Consider the following 24,800-nt stretch of genomic DNA (forward strand, 5'->3'; position numbering starts at 1 on the left):
AAGGACTAATTTAATTTAATTTAATTAATAATAAAGTAAATGGTAAAAGTAAATGTAACTTGTAAAACTGGAGATGTAATTTATATAGAATTAAATTCTTGCTTTATGCCTCAAATAGGCAGTACATGAATAATTTTCCATTTATCATATTGATTCCAATCAGTTTAATATTCTGAATCTCATCTGCTTGTATCAGATACCAGAAATTAAAGTGATAGAAATTAAAACGATAATTACTATATTTTTAGTCTTTTATTCATATTCGCGACTTTATATATATTTCTGACAGAAATTAGATTACGAGAAAGTACAGCTCACGTAGCGGTAAGTGAAGGAACTATCGAATCATGCAAACTCTGTTCCGTTTCTGCCGTCAATCTGCTATCAGAGATTGTGTGCGCAGATTTTGTCCTGCTCGATTTTTGTTATCAATTTGCTATCAAATTGCGCCTCACAGATCCTGTTAAATTTCTGCCATCAATCTACCGTCAGTTATATCTGCAGGCTTTACTCGATTTCTGCCGATAATTTGACATCAAATTTCATTGCGCAGATCTTGCTCGGTTTCTGCCGACAATCTATTGTCAAATTGCGTCGCACAGATCATGTTCAATTTCTGCCATCAATCTGCCGTCAGTTATATCAGCAGGCTCTACTCGATATCTGCCGACAATTTGATATCAAATTTCATTGCGCAGATCCTGCTCGGTTTCTGCTATCAAATTATGTCAGCAGGTTTTGTAACATTTCTGCTGACATTCTGTTATCATTATTTGATATAACAAATTTTTTATACAATCTGCAATCTTACTGTCGACAAAAATTTGTAGCAGAAATTGACAAAATCTGTTTGAACAGACTTTGCTGACTGGGTACGGTCATAACTGAACCCACTAAAATGCTTGAATTAAAAGAGAAACATATTATGGATATTGCTTGCAATAAAACAGATTTTCTCGTCCTTATTGATGATGGAAAAGTAAATATTTCATGTAAAATCTAACAATAATATTTATATCATTATAATAATTTATGATTATTTCAGATATATAGTTGGTTTGCGTACCTTGATCCAATACAGGTATCATCTTCTTCAGAGTCAGAATCAGAATTAAAATCAAAGTCAGACTTTTCCTCAGAGACATAAATTATTGAGCACATATTATAGGAAGAAAAATTTGATAGAAATAAGATCGTTTGCATCGCTTGTGGCTCGTCCTTCGTTATGGCTGTTACTGATATGGGTGAAGTATACAGTAAAGGCTTTTATTTTCGTTCTCCAGATACTGGTCATTTATGTGATGTATTTCCGCATAAGATCACTGAGCTTTAAAATGTAGTAATAGGTAATTTGTTCCTAAAATTTTATCTTCAAAAATATAATAATAACTCAATGTAATAAAAACACTTTCAAATGCAAGGATATTGCTGAACAACTGATATTGATATTTCAGTTAAAGTAGTCTGTGGATGTGCACAGCATTGGCACTTACAAATGAAGGACAGCTCCTATGTCTTGAAACAAAATTATTATTTGGTAATTTATTTATTATTTTAGTTATCACAATAAAAAAAGTCAGAAATCAGATAATTTTGTGTAATCTGCAGTTGAACATGCCGGAATTGCAAGAGGTAGTCAAGGAACACACTAAAGTCAAGAAAAAGTCAAAATGACTTTATTTTGACTCGAAATAGTCATGTGACGAAAATTTGACCTCAGTAACATATACTGCTCGTGACGGAAAAATGATTTTGCGCTTGTCTTGCAAATTTAGGCCCGTATTTATAGTCGTGATTCTGCTGAGAAACTCAGCTAAAACTAGTCTTGAGATGTGATACGGTTTAATAAATGAATCTTAAGAATCGATATGATATTCATTTATAATCTCGATTCAATAGAGATACTCAGAGGAAGTTTGTCTTGAGATGCAGCTTGCGCAATGTTCATTGCATTTCAATAATCGATACTTGAGAAAAGATCATACGTGTACATATTAATAGTCTTTAGATTTCGTATCAACTAAGATTTGAGTCGGGAAAAATTGCGTATCACTCAAGTGTGGTTCGAAGGTGACTTGAGGAAAAGTTGACAGAATTTATAAAATAATTTACACAGATTAATCATCAATTGATTCATAGAAGTACGTTTATATTGCAGTTTAATAATATATAAGTGTACCTAATAATAAAAAAGTAATATAATAAATAAATAAATATATAAATAAAATAAATAATATAATATAAATAATTAATATATGATTAATATAAGTAATATAAATAATATTTTTACTTCATAGTAAAGAAGCACTTAATAGTGAAAATATTTTTATTACAAAATTTTTAACAATGTACAGGTTAATTAAAATGAATTGGATTGAAAATTATGAACAATATGATATTTATGAAAATTATGATCAATATGATATACATGAGGAATTACGCGAACGTTTACCAAAACGTTATATTAGAGATGCACGAAATCCCTTCGATGGTGGTCTGAAGAGGAATTTATTAAGAGATACAGATATAATAAGATACAGATATAATTAGATTATACATAATAATTACCTTTTCATTAATATAAGTGCTAGCATTGAAAACAGATGCAATCTTGAGCCATGCTTCTTGCTTGGCTTTAATGGAACTGCCATCCGTTTTTTTATTTTCAATAACATGTTTGTACTTGACCATGCATTCAAGTAAAAACTTTTTTTCAAAAGATGTAAAATTTTTCTTTTTTTGTATCGATGACATTCTGTCACTTTTGTATTCACTTATGACACTTATTTAAAAAAAAATTTAAATTACTCAAACAAGCGCGTATCGCTGCTTTAATCAATATTTTAAATCTCAAGACGAATTTCATGTGAGTAATTATTCCATTTTTCAATTGAATACAGTCTCAAGTGATCTTTAATCAAAATGTAACTATTGAACCGTTCGTATCTCAAGACACAAAACTCCAATCTGAGTATCTCATCTGATACGTTCTTGAGACGAGACTCGAGAAATGACTATAAATACGGGCCTTAGTATAGTTAGTATAGTATTAAGTTTAGTATACGTAAAAGTTCTGAAAATTATTATTAATGTATATGGCTTTATGTCACTTCGATGCCATTAATGGATCATTTTTTATAATTTAATAGCCTTTCTATTATCATCTTACTTTTATATACATTTATACAGTAAGTTTCTACATTTTCCGCTACGCGGCGTACCAAATTTAACTAAACTCGAATTCAATTTTTCATCATGAATGTATATAAAGGATATATATAAAGTGCTACTCTAAACATTAGATAAGATCTATAGTATATTTTTTTTCCTTTTACCTTTTTTCTTTTTACCTTTTTTTTCCAATAGTGCCAGAAAGAGGACGGTGCTCACATACACACAATCAGAGAACCACGTAGCAGCTCTCTGCTTGTGTGCGTATGGGTAATGTCCTCTTTTTATTCCTGGCATCACTATTTATCAGTTTAATTTCTAATAAACTAAATTTAAAATAATTTATTTAATAATCTGGATTCCTTGTTGGAATTCAGAATATTAAACAGATTATTTGAAATTAGGCGGATATAAATGAGAAATAATCCATTTATTGCATATATTAATAATCGTCAACAAATCGTCAAATTTTGTAACCAAAAATCGTCATTTTGATTTCTTCTATTGTGATGTAATTATGACGTCAAAATGATGTCATTTTGACTACAATGTGTTCTTTGTGTATTGGACATTGCTGCAGTATATCACAGTGAGAGAAGTGTTATTCTTGGAAATAATGGATATATCTATATGTATGGGGAAATTACTTTGGCTGTAATATTGAATCTCCGATTGTTACTCATTTTTCGAACATGCAAGAAGCACTTGCACTGTATCGACGCATATTCCGTGATTTTATTTATGAATGAACTTGGATACATAGATGTACAATCGGATGTACTGAAATGCTCGAAAACTTTATTCGACGGTCCCGTATGTCTCGTTCTATGATATTTGATGTTTGTCATTTCTGCATGCCTTTTTCGTGTTTCTAATACAAGCTAACGTGTATTTGCGCAATGGATCTATCAAAATTAAATTAATTGCTATATTTATTTGTATGTATATCACAAGTAATGCATAAATGCTGTTTTTCAGGATTTAAAAAAAATTTCAATCAATTTGCTGTGGATTACATATCGCCTACAACACAGATAGAACATAACAAGAAAATAGACAAAAATATTTTGGAAAGTTTTAAGGAGGAAATAGCAAATGCTGGTGCTTCTTGATATGTAAGTTAAAAGTTCCTTTGAATCTAAATGCAATAGAATGAATCAGAATTCTTGTTTTTATATCTGTGATTTGTGTTCATAAGGAAAAATTTTGCTTTATCATTATAGCATCATAATCAAATTTTATAGTCATAATTTCTTTATAAAAACGCATGCGTGTTAAATAAATCTCTGAGTCTTTAAAATTCAATTATTTGTTTTTTCTAATATAAAACGTCAGTCAATATGATTATCTGGTATAAAAATTGTAATTAATAATTGAGTACTTGATTGTTAGAAATTGTATAAATTTTACTCTCTACTCGTTGACATCACAAGAGTGAATGCTTTGATAAAATTGCAATGGCTGAAGTCTTCGCCATTATAGCATGAAGAGCTGGCTAATGGAGATGTCCACCAGAAGATTTTTAATAAATATCCACTTACACATAATGCACAATTAAATCTTAATAAGACATTTTCGCTAAGACATAAAGCGAATTAATAATTCAATTGCGTGACACAACAAAGGATCCCCGAGGCTATATAATTTGAATCAGATTAAGACTGAATTCTCAAAATTCTATATTTAACTATAACTGAATCTCGACTGTGACTAAGAACAAGAGTGCTAATGAATGAATGAATGAATCCCCCCGCTGCAACTTGTGCTCGCGTATTTTAAAATCATTGCTCCTCCTCCTTACTGGATAGTAGGGATCTTTTTGAACGAATGAGACAATTTCAATTACTCCCTTCTTAGGGACAAGGAAGTTTTTGGAAGGAGAGGGGTTTCTTGAGATTTTTAATTGGTTGAGCTCTTTGGCTCGAGACTTAGCTTTATCTAGTAGAATGGGAGTAGGATGACTAATTTACTGTTCATGAGAATTTGCTCGTGAGTCAAACATATGTGTCGTCTCAAAGATTGCTTAGTTTTCTTTTTGATAATTTTTCCAAGATCCAGTATGCTTTTTGTCTAAATTGTCAAATAGAAAAGTTTCATATGGACCATTATAAACATGCGAAGCACTTGGATTTTTACGTGACAGCTGTAACTACAATTTTGTTTTAAAAAATCTTATGTTATAACTACTGGTCACCCTTAGTATTACTTTTATTTATTGTTTCTTACTCTAAGAGACAGAGTATCATATGCCTATTGTTGACATGGTACTTGATAAGGATCGTTTGAGCGCAAGTGGTTTTTACATTTCACCGGACGTACCAACTATAACCATATACGACTATTTGATTTTATAGTAAAAAATTTGAGTTGACAGCGACTGGTTATCCGCTTAATGTCAGATTCCATTTATTATTCTCTGTCTCAGATATCTACGAGTAAGAATTGGCCCTACCAATGTTTATCGTATAATTTCGAGGAAAGAAAAGAATCGTGAAGTCCGCCGGACGTAACAAATGCTTAAATTCTAGAAAATATATTTTAAATCGTTGTATCCTCTAAATTACAAAATACTTGTATATACACGTTACAAAATACCTGTATATACACGTATTTTATGAGACAGCCGATAGCTCTCTCAGACAAATACCATCCCTCGTGATATAATAATAATGTCTAGAGATTCTTAAAAGCCTAAACTGTTCGCAAGCGAATCCGACAGTGCGTTGATAGGACCGGAAGGTCGTAAAGCGAAAAAAGTGCGCCTCGTTCATACAAAAGACTGACGTTTATTGGAGTCAAAATTAAAAGACAAGTGTTTAGTGCAGTGATTTCGATTAGCGAAACAGCGGTGTAACAAAGTGAGCGCGGTTTCGCGAGCGGTATCGCGAGCGGTGTAGAGAAACAAGAGCGAGAAAAATGCGTTGTCCAAAGTCGTAAGCGGTCGTGTAATGCGGTTAATCAGCGGTTTGATACAGAGATTGCGAAAGTCCAAAAGAATAAGCGGTCGTTATAAGCGGTTTTACTATGCGGAGCGGTTTTAACTAAGCGGTTTGACAAAAAGTGCGAGACTTCGGCTTGCTCGCGTGCGGTGCCCGTTATAAGGCGAGCGGAATTTTGGGCCCGTTGCGACGTGGCCCAATAAATTTAATTGTTTAGCGGTGACTTCATGGCGCCGCGCGTAATTGGCCGCCGATGAGGTCTGACGTCGGCTTTTTCGCGGTTGCCATGCGCGCAGTCTTTTTAGAACAGCTGATTGGCAATCAGCTGTTCGTGACGTATGGGCGCGCATGCCCGTGCGTCGCGCTGATTTTGTCGACGGTTGACGTTGTTGTTGTCACTGTTTATGACACGCGTTTCTTATGCCCCAAAAAAATTGGAGATAATACGAACGATCGAGTTTTTCTGAAAAATAGATATCTCGAGAAGTTTCTCGACGCCCGTTAAATTCGAATTTGCGAATTTATAACATATTGAAAAATGCGGATTTTACTTGCGAATAATTTTTAAGCGAAATGATATTTCGGTTTTCGAACATCCCGCCCGCCTCGTCAGTACGTGACGAAATTTGCGAATGTGTTCGGGCGCGGGCAGGTGTCGCGAACGGTCCGATTGATGAGTTGGTGATAGTGATCATGAATGGAATGCGTGACGTAGTACAAAGACACGTGTTGTTCAGTTTATTCGTGTCTTTCGCGAGAATAGTATCGTGTGAAGTAAAGAGATTTATACAGTAATGAATGATGAGAAAATGTACAGTGAATTTGTGAATAATCTCGCGAGTGCAGTGAAATGTAAACGTGAACGTGAAATTGTGGCGCAAAAGAGAGAACAGAGAAATCAGAAAAAAAAGAGACTGATGACGCGGCTCGCGGATCTCGCATAATATTGAATGTGCCTGGATATAATTACATGTAATTAAGCGCGGTACGATTCTCGGAAACATGATACCGTGAAACATAATGTGAGTGAATATTATACAATGCGGGTGAAACATTTGAGAAAATTCGGAGTTTAGAAGAGCTCACGAATCCGAGTGCGTTGGAGAGGCTGCGGTGTCGGCTCCTGGCAAGAGGATGATCTTCGCGAGTGGCCGAACGAACTCCGAGGATGCTGTGCGCACGGTGACCACGCGTGTTACGCCGTCGTCTCCCGGGTGCAGTGCCGTGATTCGGGCGAGTGGCCACCGGGTTGGAGGTGTTGTCTCCGCCCGCAGGAGGCACAGGTCGCCGACGCTTGGGCCGGTCTCGCTCCTCTGCCATTTCGGTCTGTAAGCCAGCGTCTGAAGATATTCGCGCGACCACCGTTCCCAAAAGTGATCGCGCATTTTTTGAAGAAGCTGCCATCGTGACAGCGTGTTATCTCTCTCGGTGGCAAGCGACGGCTCGGGGACGGCCAGAAGGGGAGCTCCGATCAGGAAGTGACCGGGTGTGAGTGCCGCCAAGTCGTCCGGATCGTCGGTCAGTGGTTGAAGCGAGCGCGAATTGAGGCACGCCTCCACCTGTGTGAGAAGAGTCGTCATCTCCTCAAAGGTGAGCGTTGCCTCGCCGATGGCCTTCGAAGGTGATGTTTCGTTGACTTGACGGCTGCCTCCCAAAGTCCGCCAAAGTGAGGAGCTGCGGGCGGATTAAACCGCCACCTTATGCCGTCTGAAGATGCTGCCTGTGCGATGCGACGGCCGTCGGCAGTTGAGGCGCGAAACATTTCTCGGAGTTCTCGGCTTGCTCCGATGAAGTTAGTGCCGCAGTCCGAGAACACCTCGTGGCAGAGTCCCCGTCTGGAAACGAAGCGACGGAAGGCAGCCAGGAACGCCTCAGCCGTGTAGTCGGAGACCACTTCTAGATGAACTGCCTTGGAGCTAAGGCAGACAAAGACAGAGATAAAACCTTTGTTTGCTCGATGGCCTCGTCCCTTGCTGGTCCGGATGAGGATCGGACCGGCGTAGTCCACCCCGGTACGTAGGAATGGACGCGCAGTCACTCGCTCCTGAGGAAGGTTGCCCATCAGTGGCTGCGGTACAGTGGCTCGCCATCGCGTACACACGATGCATCGATGGATCTGGCGCTTGACTATGGCTCTTCCTCGCGGGATCCAGAATCGTTGGCGGAGCAACCCGAGGGTGAGCTGCACTCCGCCGTGTAGTGTTCTGCGGTGGCAGGAATCCACCAGGAGCCTTGTCATCCAGGAGTCCGGCGGAACGATGATCGGGTGCCGTTCATCGTGAGACAGGATGGCGTGTTTGAGTCGGCCTCCGACGCGCATTACGCCGCTGTCGTCAAGGCGAGGACTCAGCCTGATGAGCGAGCTGCGTGGTGACAATGCACGTTCCTTGCTCAGTGATGAGACTTCAGTGTGGTAGTGCAGTGCTTGTGATGTTCGAACCCATCGCAGAAGTGCGTCTTCGATCTCGTGTGGCTCGAGATTGTGTGCGGTGTCAACGGAGTTGTGCGTCCTCTTGACGGTTTTTTGACGCCATCGCAGACACCAAGCCGTCACCCTGAGCAGCCGGTGCAGCGAAGAAAAGCGGAGAAGAACGTCTGGCTCAGTAACGGCCTTGCCGACGGCGTTGAGCGAGCTGACGGCTCGTTGCTCTGGCAGTTCCGCGTCTGGCAAGACGTAATCGTTGCTTGGCCAAAGTGCCTTGCTTCCCAGCAGCCAGGATGGTCCCGTCCACCATAGTGGATGACTAACCATGTCACTTGGCTGGACTCCTCGGGAGGCGCAGTCGGCAGGATTGTCTCGTCCCGGCACGTGGCGCCATTGAGCCTCGGGTAGCTGGACCTGGATTTGCGACACCCTGTTGGCCACGTAGGTCTTCCAGCGGGAGGCGTGTCCTTGTATCCAGTGCAGCGTTACCCTGGAGTCAGACCACAGGAAGATCGGTGCTGTGGACAAATCTAGCAGAGTGCGCGTGTGAAGAGTGAGGTTCGTTAGTAGGGTGGCCGCGCACAACTCGAGTCGCGGCAATGACACTGGCTTCACCGGAGCGACCTTGCCCTTGGCAGCCAGCAAGTGAAGTGCGGTGTCATCTTCAGTGGTGGAGCGGAGGTACACCACCGCGGCGTATCCTCGCTCCGAGGCGTCGGCGAACCCGTGGAGTTCGATCCGTGCGTGCGGTCCGTCGCTGCCCAACCAGCGAGAGACCCTGATCTCGTTCAGCCGCGGAAGGTCAGTGAGAAGATTCCTCCAGGACAGGGCGTCTGCTGACGGAAGAGGAGCGTCCCAGTCCAACTTCTTCAACCAGGCGGACTGAATTAGGATTTTGGCTCGCATTGTTACTGGAGTGAGCCACCCTAGTGGATCGAACAATCGTGCGGTTTCGGACAGGACGCGTCTTTTTGTGAGTTCCGTGAAGTGACGCGCCTGTACCGAGAAAGTGAAGTGATCACTGGCCGGGTGCCAGTGAAGACCCAGTGTCGCGTGGCTTTCGTGAGACCACGAGTGCGGTGAGCTGGGGAGCCAGTGTTCGTGCGGGACTCCATCCAGAATGCTGGTGTTGTTGGCTGCCCACTTCCGAAGTGGAAACCCGCCCGCCGTGCAGAGACTGCGTAGCTCCCGCTGCAATGTGGTGGCCTCCGGGATGGTGCACGCTCCGGTGAGGATGTCGTCCACGTAAGTATCGCGGCGCAGCGCGACAGCTCCACGCGGATATTGCAGACCCTCGTCGTCGGCGAGCTGGCGTAAGGTCCGTATGGCGAGAAATGGCGCGCAAGCCAAGCCATACGTGACCGTTCGTAGGCGGTATTCACGGACGTCGTCGGCGGTACGGTGCCGCCAGAGAATCCGTTGACAGTCGCGGTCCTCCGGGTGGATGAGGATTTGGCGGTACATTTTCTCCATGTCCGTTACGAAGACATGGCGGTGCCAGCGCCAACGGAGGAGCACGTCGGCAAGAACTGGCAGGAGGTTGGCGCCCGTCAGCAGATTAGCGTTGAGAGAGGTGCCCGAGGTCGTGAGCTGTGAGCCGTTGAACACGACCCTGAGCTTTGTCGTTGTGCTCGTTTCCCGCAGCACTCCGTGATGCGGTAGGTAGCACTTAGCGGTGCCTTCTTGTTCGGATGAGGTGTTGATTGTCTCCATGTGTTGCAGGTCTTCATACTCCTGCATGAAGCTGCGGTAAAGATCGCCGAATCGAGCGTCCTTGGAGCAGCGGCGCTCCATGGCGTTGAGCAGACGTTCGGCCGGCTTGCGGGTCTCGGTGAGAGAGGGCGGTGCTCCAGCGAACGGCAGTCTCACAACGTACCGTCCGGTGCTGGTGCGTGCGTGCTCGCGGGTGAAGAGGTCTTCGCACCTCTTCTCTTCGGCGGTGAGAGCGACGGGAGCGGCAGGCTCTCTTTCCTGCTCCCAAAATAGCTGCACCAGGTCGTTTAGGTGGTGATCGACCGAACATTGATGGGTATTTTGGTTGCCTTGGGTCGTAGCCCTGTTACCTCCTGACAGGATCCAGCCGAGTGAGGTTTGCTGCGCGATGGGCTCGTCCCTGCGCCCCTTGCGAAGACCGTCTTGAAGAATGGCGGAGTACACGTCCGCGCCGAGCAGTAACTCGATGGGATCTCGGTCGAGGTACTGCGGGTCCGCCAGAGAAAGACCGCGAATGTGTGGCCAGGTGATGGTACTTCTCACGATGGGACCCTGGTATGTCGATAGGCGCGGAAGGACGTACGCCATGACTGGAAGCGTGGCCCCTGTCACTCCAGAGGCGAGGCTTAGAGATAGCCTTCCGCGAGTAGCTCCGGATGCTCCTCCAACCCCGGCGATGATCATCGAGGATCGGATCCGCGGCAGACGCAAGCGTTGCGCCAAGGTCTCGGAGACCAGAGAGACTTCCGATCCCTGGTCGATCAGCGCGCGAACGTCTTGAGGCCTCTCCAGGTGATCCGTAACAGTGACGCGTGCGGTGGCGAGGAGGATCGCCTTGCGGTCTGACGCGACTCGTTTGGCCGACAATGAGCTCGCTCCGTCGGCTGGTGCGTATGCGTCGTGGAGTAGCTTGCACGTGAAGCAAGTCTTCACCGACTGACACTTGGCGAGGAAGTGATTGCCAAGGCAGTTGAAGCACAGTCTGTTTGCTTCTACGAAATTCTTTCGGTCGCTCGCGGGTTTTGACTTAAACTCTGCGCATTGCATGAGGGAGTGCTTGCCCTTGCATGCGGCGCACGTCGAGGTGTCGGATGTGCGTTTCACGAAATGCGATTTCGCGGATTTGGAAGTTCCTCCGGATTTCGCAACGGAGTTCGGCTGCACGGCGTTGAGTGTGAGGATCTGCTCGGACATGAAACCCATCAGGACGGCATTACTCGGTGGATCGACGGAACCGCGTATGGAGGACTCCCATTCCATCCGAGTTTGCGGATCGAATCGATCGACGAGCAGGTGATTGAAAAGGTCCATCCCGTGCGTGGCAATGGGCCTATCGATGCTCTCCTGAGCGTTGATGGCAGTCGTGGCGGCGTTATAAAGGCGACTTAGCTCGTCGGCGGTTGCGGCTTTCATTTTTGGCACGGCGGTATAAGCGGCGAAGTTGGCGCGAATGAGTTCCCGTTTGTTTTCGTAATGCGAGCTCAGAATCGTCCACGCCCGCTCATAATTGCCCCCGACAATCGGTAATGACCGGATTAATTTTTCCGCAGGACCTTGTAAGCTGGTACGGAGGTAGTGGAGCTTTTCCACGTTAGAGATAGACGGATTGTCTCCTATAATGGACAGGAAGATGTCGCGAAACGCTGGCCAGTCTCCGTACGCGCCAGAGAACGTCTGGAGCTTTATCCGCGGCAACGATGTCTTGAGCGCGTGCTCCTGGTAAGCCTCGGTCTTCGGCACGCTGGGCGGCTCGCTTTTGAGTTTGTTCGCGTACCCGACTAACGTGCTCTGCTGTGTCACGTAAGTTGACTCCGCAATGTCAATAAAATCAGCTTTTGCGTACTCACTGTCGAGATATTTCTCTTTCAGCACAGTCCTGATGAGTTCGTGCTGAGCCTCGAACTTGTTCCACAGCGTCTCGAGGAGGTGGAGGCGAGCTTGGATGGCTTCGGCGGTGATGTTTGAGACGCCCATCTTGCGCAGATTGTCCACGGAGCGAGACATTCGCCCGTGGACATCATTCTGCGCCTCCAGCAACGGCACTTCAAATCGGCACTCATCTTCACTAATTGTCTTTCTGTTCAGGTTCGCGCACTGGACGACACACGTGAATTTCACCCACGAACTGCGGAAGCGGATGTTAATCCGGCTCGAAGGACCAGAAATGTTCGCGAGCGAATCCGACAGTGCGTTGATAGGACCGGAAGGTCGTAAAGCGAAAAAAGTGCGCCTCGTTCACACAAAAGACTGACGTTTATTGGAGTCAAAATTAAAAGACAAGTGTTTAGTGCAGTGATTTCGATTAGCGAAACAGCGGTGTAACAAAGTGAGCGCGGTTTCGCGAGCGGTATCGCGAGCGGTGTAGAGAAACAAGAGCGAGAAAAATGCGTTGTCCAAAGTCGTAAGCGGTCGTGTAATGCGGTTAATCAGCGGTTTGATACAGAGATTGCGAAAGTCCAAGAGAATAAGCGGTCGTTATAAGCGGTTTTACTATGCGGAGCGGTTTTAACTAAGCGGTTTGACAAAAAGTGCGAGACTTCGGCTTGCTCGCGTGCGGTGCCCGTTATAAGGCGAGCGGAATTTTGGGCCCGTTGCGACGTGGCCCAATAAATTTAATTGTTTAGCGGTGACCTCATGGCGCCGCGCGTAATTGGCCGCCGATGAGGTCTGACGTCGGCTTTTTCGCGGTTGCCATGCGCGCAGTCTTTTTAGAACAGCTGATTGGCAATCAGCTGTTCGTGACGTATGGGCGCGCATGCCCGTGCGTCGCGCTGATTTTGTCGACGGTTGACGTTGTTGTTGTCACTGTTTATGACACGCGTTTCTTATGCCCCAAAAAAATTGGAGATAATACAAACGATCGAGTTTTTCTGAAAAATAGATATCTCGAGAAGTTTCTCGACGCCCGTTAAATTCGAATTTGCGAATTTATAACATATTGAAAAATGCGGATTTTACTTGCGAATAATTTTTAAGCGAAATGATATTTCGGTTTTCGAACATAAACACAAGTTAAAAAAACTAGAGACATCCAATAAAATAATTTCATCTTAAGATAACCGTGAATGGTTTTTATTTTAAAATAGACCCGTTATATTTGCAATAGTGATTAAGAAAACAATTCTCTTTCTAAATAATTTAGGAAGATGTGGAAAATATTCTCGCCTTGAATCCACCCTAGCGAGACCCTCATCCTAAATCCACCTATTTTTTTCTCATGCCGAAACAGCATATATACCGTATCGACTAAGAAATCTGATAAGATTTCACATTTTTTACATTAAACATTCGGATATACCCCCGCACGTAATATCTATCATTTAGATTTACAAGTCTCTTTCTAATTATTTTAGAAGGTTAAGAAAAATATTTTCATAATGAAAAAAAATCTTCCCTAATAAAACATCGTTAAATATTTTTCCCGTGGTGAATCACCGAGATATAGCTTAGAGAAAATTTTTGGAAGTTTCTAGAAACATTTATAGAAGTTTCTCGGTATTTTTTCTTTGATTATTGTAAAATATTTTGTTTGAACACGCATTTATGCTCACTTCTGCGCATATTATTTTCCCCCCACTCTTTTTAGATTTTTTTTTGAGGGGGAGAAGCAGTAATATAAGCGCGAGGACAAACCGCGAATTCATTCGAATTCTGTCGTTAACAGAAGTTAAGCCTCGAGCGAAGAAGAAAAATTCTACGCAAATACGCTATCGTTGTTGTGACTATTTTTTACATAGTACACTCGAAAGTTAATAGCAATGGCTGGAACGACGGAAATAGCCAGTTTTGTGAAATCCGCGCACGTTTGCGATATTAAGGAGCCGGGAAATGGAGACAATAAAATCGGTAACGGTGGAAGAAACCCGCACAGCACCTTTCATTGTAAATATATATTAAATACGTAACAATATTGCATTTACATTTCATTTCATTTCATATCAAACATAATGTATTAAATACATAATTAGCGCAATAGATATGAAATATCCAAGTCAAAAAATATATATATATATATATATATATATATATATAACATGCAGGTATGTTGCGCATATTATATAAATATATAAATGTATCAAACACGTAGTTGATATATATTTCAAATTTCGAGCGCTCTACTAGCGACAGATAATTAAAAACGCGTAGTCACATTTAATCGGTATGAGAGGTTTCCTAACCTTAAACAATTGTGATCTTAAATGTCCCGAGTTTTTGATAACTTTTTTTTGTAATTAAGAGTGTTTTACGTAAAATTGTGAAATTTTCACGAAATCAATCGGAGCTAGGAAGCCCCTCTTCTTCACAATCACCTTTAAATTAAACAGTGAATCAAAGATAAGTTCTTATTTTGCAATAGAATTGAATTTCCATACGATTGTATATGTAATTGCTGTACACAGTTAATGCGTATTTGATTACGTGTTTTATAGATACATAATAATAATTTTTATAATATGGATAAAAGAAATAACTGTGATATTTCTTCAAGACATAAGAGACGATTAGCACAAGAAGAAACGAAAAAAGATTATTTGTTGCTAGAATCGTCAAGCAGTAATGTGACTGATTTTGATGGTCCATCTGTCGAATATATAAAAAAATGTCGAATTGAAAATGAAAATGATCAATTATCAGTTTCAACATCACCTCTTAATATTTATCACAAGCACATCAATCAGTATTCGTCAAACTTTAGTAGCAATAATAAAGAAGAATTTTCGTCGGATGAAATACATAACTCATCAGAAGTGGACACAGATCACGAAGATTTGATTGATATTGAGGAAAAAAAAGAAGAAATGCTACCGTTATTGTATGACTCTGATGATTCCAGTGACAATGCAGAGGATATGGATGGTGAATATATTGACGATGAAGATAAAAGTATGGATAATGAATTGTTGCACGATCTTCGAAATTGGTCTTTTGCATTTAAAATTAGGCATAACGCAATTAATGCTCTGATTAAAATTCTGAGGCATACTCCACATTCACAATTCAATACTTTGCCGAAGAATGCAAGAACGCTTCTAAAAACACCTAGGAAAACTACTGAAATAGTTACATTATCTGGAGGATCGTATTATCATTTTGGTGTTTCGAATACTTTAGAAGTACTCCTGCTACACTATAAAAGTATGTCTTTGAAAGTATCTGAAATTAATTTATTAATTAACATAGATGGTTTGCCATTATCCAGATCATCGCCAAAGAGTTTCTGGCCAATATTACTTTCAGACGATATTTCACACCAAGTGTACATGGTCGGACTATTTTTTGGTCAAAAGAAACCAAACAATGCCAATGAATTCTTACAACAATTTGTGACAGAATTAATACCATTAATACAGAGAGGATATCATTCAGACATGTTAAACTGTGATATTAAAGTTAATATTAAAGCCATTATTTGCGATGCTCCAGCAAAATCTTTTATTTTAAATATTAAAGGACATAATGGTTATTCAAGCTGTACTAAATGTACCATTAGTGGAGATTACATTAACTCTAAAATGTGCTTTCTTTATGAAAAAAGATCAAGTGCATTCAGAACTGACGAAGATTTTGTACGTCAGACAGACTCTAATTATCATCAAGGAGAATCCACAATTTTGCTCTCTGTGCCTCATTTAGGATTAGTGTCGAATATTGCTCTTGACTACATGCATTTGATTTGTTTGGGCATTGTAAAAAAAATTATATTATTGTGGATAAGTGGACCATTAGCTGTTCGCATTCGTGCTCAAGCAAAAGATAATATTTCGCAAGCACTTATTAATTTAAGAAGTGCTGTGCCCAAAGAATTTTCAAGACGACCTCGAAGTTTAAATGAAGTAGCATACTGGAAAGCCACAGAATTTCGGCAATTTTTATTATATACTGGACCTATTGTTTTAAAAACAGTTTTAAATAGAGATATATACACACACTTTTTGACCTTACATGTGGCTGTATCAATACTCATCAGTCCAATGCTAATAGTAAATAAAAACAATGTAGATTATGCAGAAAAACTATTGCAACATTTTGTTGAATCATTTGAGAAAATTTATGGCAAGGAATATATGTCTCATAATGTACATAATTTGTTACATCTCTCTAACGAAGCTCGAAAATTTGGGTCACTTGATTCCTTTAGCTCATTTAGATTTGAAAACTTTTTACAAACTTTAAAAAGTTTTCTGTGTAAAGCAGAAAAACCACTGCAGCAAGTTATACGACGATACATGGAAAGAAGACAAAATCGGTATGAGAGTATAAAGAATAAATCATTTCATTCACTTCATAAATTTGAATTAAAAGGAAGACATACTACTGGTATAGTGGCTGATGAAATTCAAGATATTATTGAATCGCAATACAGGAAACTACTATTATTAGAAAATTATGAAATCGACTGCAACAGCGAAGCAAATGATTGTATCATGACAAAAGATGGAAACTTATTTACAGTTAAGAATGTCGTGAAATGTACTAATAATATAACGTATGTTGTTGGTTATCAATTGAGGAAATCAGATGTTTTATATTCACGACCATTTTCATCAGAGAATTTGGGCATTAATGCTGTTGAAGAAATAAATAGTAATGTGATATGTTATCCTTTGAATGAAATACAAGGAAAGATGTGGAAAATTAAATTTAATTCAAAATTGTATGTCATTCCTATTCGACACGTTTGTGGACAATAAAACAACTTTTGAAGCGCAATATAACAATCTATCAATATAAACATAATATAAGAACACATGATTATCGTAATGCGATAATTGCAAATATGAACAAGAAGAGTTAAAAAGTTAATATTTCATTCAATTCTCTCTCAATTATTATTTATGATGTTTGCAATAATGGCATGATTGACAATATTCTGATTTCAATAAATCGATAGTTCGAACGACTAACGATTGCGACCAACTTTATCGCTTTCGTCGACTAATATCCAACTTGTGTCTGCTGGTTGCTGCATCTCGTCAAGGTTGCAATAAATGAATAAGTTAAAAGTGTGCATATATGAACCAGAAGGATTTGCATGTTTGTGACCATTCGGCGATACTTGTCCATATTCATCCTTTGTTGTCTTTGTTTTTTGTTCGTCTCATTTTCGAAATTCGAGAATTTGTAGAAAGGTAAATGTACATATGATTAAAACATGAATAACAGATAACTTTAAAAATTGAATAAAAATTAACTGAATCTAGTTTATGCACACGCGATTACATGTCATTATTTAAAATTAAACTAATTGTAATAAACCGCGGCTTTTTTTGTAAGTTATGTTTTGAACATTTTAAGCCGTAGTTTTCAATACTTCTGATTACACTGAGACGCGAGCAGTTTTCTTCCCAAAAAATGAAGAAAGGATCTTCTTTAGAGGTAAATATAGAAATGCACATGATTAATATTTATTGTCAATAAATTAATTTATCATTATACATATATTTCATTGATAGTTTACAGAAAACTTCTATGTAGTTGAATTTAATGACGGGCTAGCACTAGTTCCTAATAACTGGTTGCGGATATCCGATCAAAAGCAGCAGATTTGCTTCTATCCAAATTACGATGTGAAAAAGAGGCTGAATAAGGCTATACAGAGTAAAGAAATACCGGATTTAAAAAATGTAAAAGCTGGTTAGATGTTGTATGACGTTCTACGCATTTTTGCTTTAGCAGGTATATCTACAATTATTTATTGAAACTTGTCTTCCCTTCTTCTTTGTGTTAAAATAAAATTCATTTTTTTCCTTCTTGACAATATCAATTCAATGAATAAAATCAATGTAAACAAAGGTTTATATCAACAACTGATATAATAAATGAAATTAAAAGTTATTTTGACTGGATTCATTGGACTCTGATATTGCCGAGAAGAAAAAAAAATTAATTCCATTTATTGGAAACTTTGATATTTTCTTTTAAAATCAAGCTGTCGACACATAATTCTCTATACTATTCTTGATTGTCTATCTATGTGTGTTTTGTATTTATATTTTGTTAATTATATTTAGATACTTTTGAACGAGGCCAAGAAAAGTTAAGGATGGCTGAAACTATATCCGATATATATACTGAGGATGAAGAAAATATAAAACAAACACGGCATGATACAGCTGCTGCAAAAAATTTAACGTCATCTGACGATGAATCTTCTGGTGCAGAAGTGGATTCTAGTCTACTATCTCCTTTACCAGATCCGAAAGAATTTTCTGGATCACAATTGTTTCATTCGAAAAAATCTGCACAGATTTTGGCGACCTATGAACATCCGATCATTTCATCCGAAAAAATCGAAATAATTAAAACTGATAAGAAAAAACGGAGTCTTCAACAAGAAATTGAAGTTATTGCTGAACGTAAAAAAACAGAGTTGGAAGATAACAATGAAGGAGGTTTTATCGATGAAGATAATGTTCATTCCATCGATGAATATAATAAAGAATTAACAACACATCTAAATAAAAATAATGAAGATCAATTTCAGAAAGGTTAAATATATAAATATAAAAAATCTTTTTTAATGTAATATTTTTAAATATAACTCATGATATGCTAATTTTCAGTGTTGAAGGAAATTTTGAAAAAAGTTAACCGCATCTTAGTTGAAGTGACATACGTCGACAAAAGGCTCAGTAGATTAGAAAATAAAGCAGACCACATTACAAATAAAGAAATTAATATAAATAATGTCGAAGAAGATTTTGCTTTCAACACTATTTCTTCAATGGATGAATTACAACAGTTAGAAGAAAATTTAAAAAACGAAGAATTTTTCGTTAAAATGGTAAATGTTTATATTTTTACTTAATAATTATAATTATTATTAATAATTAATAATTATTATTTGATAATCAATTATATGAGCGATTATACATAATTGCATTTCATATATATATATATATATATATATATATATATATATATATATATATACATATAACTTCACACATTTCATATACCTATATTTTAATTATTTATATATTTCAAATTATTTCAGAGAGACTTTTTGAAATTGAAAGGTGGAACAAACTTACAAGACAAGATAAAAAATATTTTCAGAACTTTAATAAAGGATGAAATATTAATGTTATTTAGCTGGAAAGGAGCTCGAGGAAAAAATGAATTCCGAAGTTTTAAGATTGTCAGTTTAATTATAGGTAAAAAATTTCAAAGCCATTTATTATCAATAATTATATAATTGTGGTTGTTTTTCGAAATTAATAATTTCTGCTAATTCCTTCTGTCTCTTTCGACACTGTAATCATAATATGAAACATGTATCGATTAATACTGCAGAAATCGTTATAGCATTGTATCAGAAATAGTTATATTATATTACAGAATAGTTATATTGGAACAAAGTATAAATGAATATCGTTTGTGATGATAATGTGTATAATATTATAAATTGATATATATATTTGTAGCTGTTGTTCGTTTATACGACGCATATTCAACCGAGGAAATAATTATAAAAATTATGATCAATTGGATCGTTCAAGTTCCTGCACGTGTTCGTAGAATTGCGTAAGTAAACATTATTTCTTTTAAATATTAATATTTATTAGCAAAATTGTATATATCAATTCAGAGTTTTTTTTAAGTAAGTTGTTTCTAATAATCTTTTATGATATTCATTATGTTTTTCTATTCAAAGTAAACATATATTCAAATGAATATTGAAAGATTGTACGTTTCTTATAATTATATATATTTTAGAAATTATTTTATTATATATTTCTTTATTATATTTCTATATTTAATAATAATTATATTACATTAAATATTAAATTTATTGATTATTTCAGAAACAAAGAAAGAAACCAAACTGATAATATTCAAGATCAACATCAAGAATGATGTACAAAAAATGAAGATATAAATATTTTTAAAAAATCTGCATCATAATGAACATTAGAATTTTGTTTTTTTATTTGTTATAATTAGATATTTTTCTTTTTATTTTTTATTAAACTATGTAACATACATGTATGTAACATGTATATAACAAACAGCAGATGTTTCGTTCTTAATAAGTTTATGCAATCATTAATATAAATATATAATTAATATAAATAATTATGCGTTGAACATTAAAAGTCATTTTATAATTTTATAATATTTTAATGTTTATTAACAGTTTTTTATTCATGTTTATTAAAAGTTTTTTATTATATTATAATAATGTTTTCTTAAGAACTAAAAAATATAATATACTATTTATGTAATAACATTTTGTACAAAATGTAAAACTATATATTTAATCTTTATATTAAAATAAAATTAAAAAGACTGAATGAGATATATATGTGTTAAATGCATTTATTCAAACTTTTTATTTTATTTAGTTTCGGATCAAATAAAATATAAAATTTACAATAATACAAATACTTTATATCATTAATATATTTCTAAATATTAACATCAAACATTTTAAAAGTATAATTATATAGTATCGGAACATTATTTTTACTTTAAACTTTATGTATATATGTATATATATATATATATATATATATATATATATATATATATATATATGTATGTATGTGAATATATGCTCCTAACAGCACACATGTCCAGGGATCATCCAGAGAACAACCAGAGGACATAAAACATTCTCTGTCCTCTGAATGTTTTTTGGACATGTGTGCTATTAGGAGACTCACACAGTCAAAATACACAGTACATTGTAAACGCATATTTGCAATATTACAGATACGTATCAAATACATAATTTATGTATTTAACACATATCACACACACACACACACACACACAAATTGTATATAGTCATATGTATGTGATATATAACGTAAATTACGTATCTATAGCGCGGACATTTATTGGTATTAAACATGTATCTGGTACATGATTCATACGTATTATTACGTATTTGCTATATAGTAATATTTCACATTTTATGTATCTGCTGTGTATCTGAAATATAAAGTGCTGTGCGGGAACCGACATTTGTTGCTATCAACAACATATGGACTTAATTCATCCTTCACTAAGAAGATACAAGTGGGATTGCAATCGACGAAGGAAGACTGCTTCGTTCCAATTGTTAAATTAACGAGCAATAATGCCGATGGGATTTGTCTCGACTCCGACACGTGACAGCAATTTCAAGCCTGCATAGATCATATAGAGGCAGTATTTGAACGAGGATCAAAAAAGAACGGGGGGATTAAATCCGATTATTATTAACAAAATCACCAACTTTACCAGTGCTTATGGCGCGAGGGCTATTCTAGTGGCATACAAGGAAACCACCGAATATTCCGCGACTAATGGCGAGAAGGAAGAACAACCTCCGTTGAAGAAACGAAAAACTTATAACACCGCTATCGTGATGCAAAAAGTTACTTTCCTCGGTTTGGAAAATATTATAAAATGCGTAGATACGCATTTGTCGCAATTAATTAATATCGTTGATACTGTCAATACATGTACTAACTATATAATAAACGAAATAGAATTAAAACTTCCCTCATCGTACATAGATTGTGAAATTATAAAACTCACAATTAAAGGAAATTATGAAGAAATCGAACAAAGTGTCCGAACTCAAATTAATAATTTAACATTTTTAGATGTATATTTCAGCATTGTATTTGTAGAGATACTTTCGCTTAAATTTAATGAAATTTCTTGTACGATTTTACAGAAACGAAAATTTTATGAAAACCAATAAATAAATGTACATCGATAAAATTTAATAATAAATATCAAGCGAAAGACACGGGTTCGATTCCCGATTCAGCGACTTTCGGCCCGATATTTTTCTCGCCTACAACACTACGGGGGGGAAAAGAGGGATAATAATTAAATAATTTCTCGAATTGAGAATTATTTAAAAAATTTTGCTTGGTATCGTACCAAGAAAATTTGTGCCCCGTGCACACAAATAAGTTTCAACGAGAACTTAATTCTCGTTGAAATTACGCACTACCATCCGCGTTTAGCTCTGATGGCCCGTCTAAATTTAAAGTTTATAAATATCAAGTTTTTCTTAAAAAAAATTCACAGAGTACTTTTTTCACTACGATTTCAATATATCTCCCAATATCTCCTTCTGTCCTTTACTGCGAACACGCAGCAACACGTCGTGTATTATTATTATTATTATTATTATTAGCATTAAACGAGTATTTTTTCTTATAAAGAAACAAATGATTTTAAAAATTTATTCTACTCGTGTAATAGCTATGGTCAACGCAAAATAAAAATCTTTGACAAATGAAATAATTACAAATTTTTTTTATTACGCTTAGTTTTTAAGAAATCATATGCGTATACCAATACTTAATTAAGGTAATTAGAAAAATGCTTGGCGTCAGTTGCTTTTTCGAAAAACAAAATAAGAAATCAAAAATAGATTATTCGCACTACGATGAAAAATATAATTACAATACGGTATGACTACAAGAAATTTCAAACTTCTACATTTTTTTCGAACTTCTCCGAGCGGCGATAAAGGTTTGCTTGGCTTTCCTTTTTCGAGTGGGGAGCAAAATATATAAAATGGACAACCTTTAACCGAATATAAGCATTTTCGAGATTTTCTTCGCCCGAGGAAACTTGTACGATTTTCGCTCGCGTGTTATTTCTTTGAGGAAAAAAGTGGCGTGTAATAAGACTTTGATATCGAGATGTGTAAAGTTGGCTGCGAATTTATCTCCAAAGATAAATTCCACGAGCTACATTTCCAAATTAACGGAAACGAGTGAACATAATTATAGTGTATTTTCGAGTTTCGCGTGTGCCTGCTCCGATACAATGCTTGCAATTTTATATAAATTGGGGCATTTCGGCGGCGACGCGAAATTGCTAAATCTTGCCGGCGAAATAATTAGTGCACGAAGAGCCTTGAGAGAAGATGAGAAATATGAAGAAGAGGAAGATATAGTGGACATGTAACCTACCTACTCCAAAACTACAGCAGGATCCAGTCGACGGGTAATCATTTTACTTATTTTATTTATTTTTACTTTCGATGAAAAAAAATACGAAAAATCGCGATTATAAAGTTAAATATTTAATTACTAATTTAATCACAGGAATCAATAATCCCGCGAGAACATCGATGGTGCGACCTTCGCGTAGACGCCGCGCTGAAGAAGAATCCGAGGCAGGTCTTTCACGTAAGTTTGCACGTAATAAAAACGCATGCTAATTTTTCTCAGATAGATTATTCGGTAGTAATAAAAATAATAAATAATACTAATAAAAATATTCTACATTTCAGGAAGACCGCGATTACTCGAGGAAAATCCGGCGATTCCCGTTGTCGTTCTTGACGACGATGACGGCGACGACAACGGCGAGGAAAACATGGACGATGACGCTGCCGACATCACATACGCAGTCAGCAGCCCCGATAGCGAAGTAAGATGATGATGTAAAATATATACTAAAACGAAAATCGGAATATAAAAGTATTTTTAAAACTTTTTTTAAATTTTGTTTCTATAATATTAAATATTCAAATCTTAAAATATTATTAGAATTTCTGCGAGAGATGGAGGAGCGCGAGAGAGTGGAGATTAATGAAGAAGAGCCAGAGGAGAGCGGAAAAGAAGAAGAAGTGCAGGAAGAGGAAGAAGTGATAGTGGTAGAAGAAGAAGAAGAAGAAGAGACAAAGGGAGAAGAAGAAGAGGGGGATAAAGAAGAGGAAAATGTATACGCTCCCTCCAGAGAAGGTAACTTTATTAATTTATTTCTCGGTATTTTTATGCTCGAATTTAATCCAACAAATTCTTAATTTTTCTTTAGAAACTCGTCGCTGGGGGATTAGCTATTCCCCAGAATATTAGTAACGGAATAAAAACAACGAATATTGCTAAAAAGGTGAGTTATTTCGTTGTATTATAACATTCATAGTACGGATTACATTCGAGTATAAAAATATAAAAATAATAAAAATAATAAGAATAATATTTTATAATTTATACGGTTTTTTATTTTTAACAGTGCAATACGGAGGTGGTGTTGACGGCGAACAAAATTCAGCGCTCTCTCGCAGCAATGAGGAAGAAGAAGCGGAGGAGGAGGAAATTGAGGGGGAGGTAGCTGAGTTACCCCGCTCGGAAAATATTTCATCCGAGACTGAGGAGGGTGAAGAAGGCGCGGAGGAGGAGGAGGAGGAGCATGAGTACCAGCAGCAACAACAACATCAACAACAGCAACAACAACAGCAGCAACAACTTCAGCAACAGGTCGGAAATAATAATTTCAATTTTGTAAATTTAATATCGGAAAATGCGCGACAATTTAGAAGATTCCGGGTAATCGGTAGAGAAGCGAGTTTCACGATACGACCGTTGATTGAAGGCGTCGATATATATCACTCGTTAGAAAACACGTTTCGCGAAATTCACGCGTATGCGTTAAATTCATGCGAACCGGGCGATTACGTAGGATTATCGTTTGATTCGCCGAATTTATCGCATGGTCCTGCGGGTATATCTTTTCGTCCGGCGCGTGATTTGAGTTATGAGGATATTTGTCGCGTGCTCGGGTCGTATTAATCTATAATTGAAATT

General features: G+C 37.7%; 2 protein-coding genes and 1 pseudogene across 3 annotated transcripts in view; 1 reads left to right on the forward strand and 2 right to left on the reverse strand.

The window, feature by feature from the left end:
• The window catches only part of LOC145963070 (uncharacterized), a 250,716-nt gene that overhangs the window by 161,614 nt on the left and 64,302 nt on the right, over positions 1-24,800 (reverse strand). The window lies entirely within an intron of this gene.
• On the reverse strand, positions 7,687-12,222 carry LOC145962438 (uncharacterized). Its single transcript, XM_083083496.1, has one exon. The coding sequence runs from the start codon at positions 12,220-12,222 to the stop codon at positions 7,687-7,689; it is 4,536 nt and encodes a 1,511-aa protein (XP_082939622.1).
• Positions 17,602-20,312, forward strand: LOC145962440 (uncharacterized; annotated as a pseudogene). The gene is made up of 7 exons (XR_014435859.1): positions 17,602-17,625; positions 17,703-17,925; positions 18,261-18,737; positions 18,813-19,033; positions 19,247-19,406; positions 19,677-19,776; positions 20,058-20,312. The product of XR_014435859.1 is annotated as an uncharacterized LOC145962440 (transcript).

Source organism: Camponotus vicinus, unplaced genomic scaffold (genome assembly GCF_025532165.1).
Source record: "Camponotus vicinus isolate PSW18456_S1 unplaced genomic scaffold, iyCamVici1.0 SCAF_12, whole genome shotgun sequence".
NCBI classification, from domain to species: domain Eukaryota; kingdom Metazoa; phylum Arthropoda; class Insecta; order Hymenoptera; family Formicidae; genus Camponotus; species Camponotus vicinus.

Bases quoted from the DNA above. Each gene is read 5' to 3' on its own strand.
- LOC145962438 (XM_083083496.1), bottom strand. From the start codon at position 12,222: ATGGGCGTCTCAAACATCACCGCCGAAGCCATCCAAGCTCGCCTCCAC.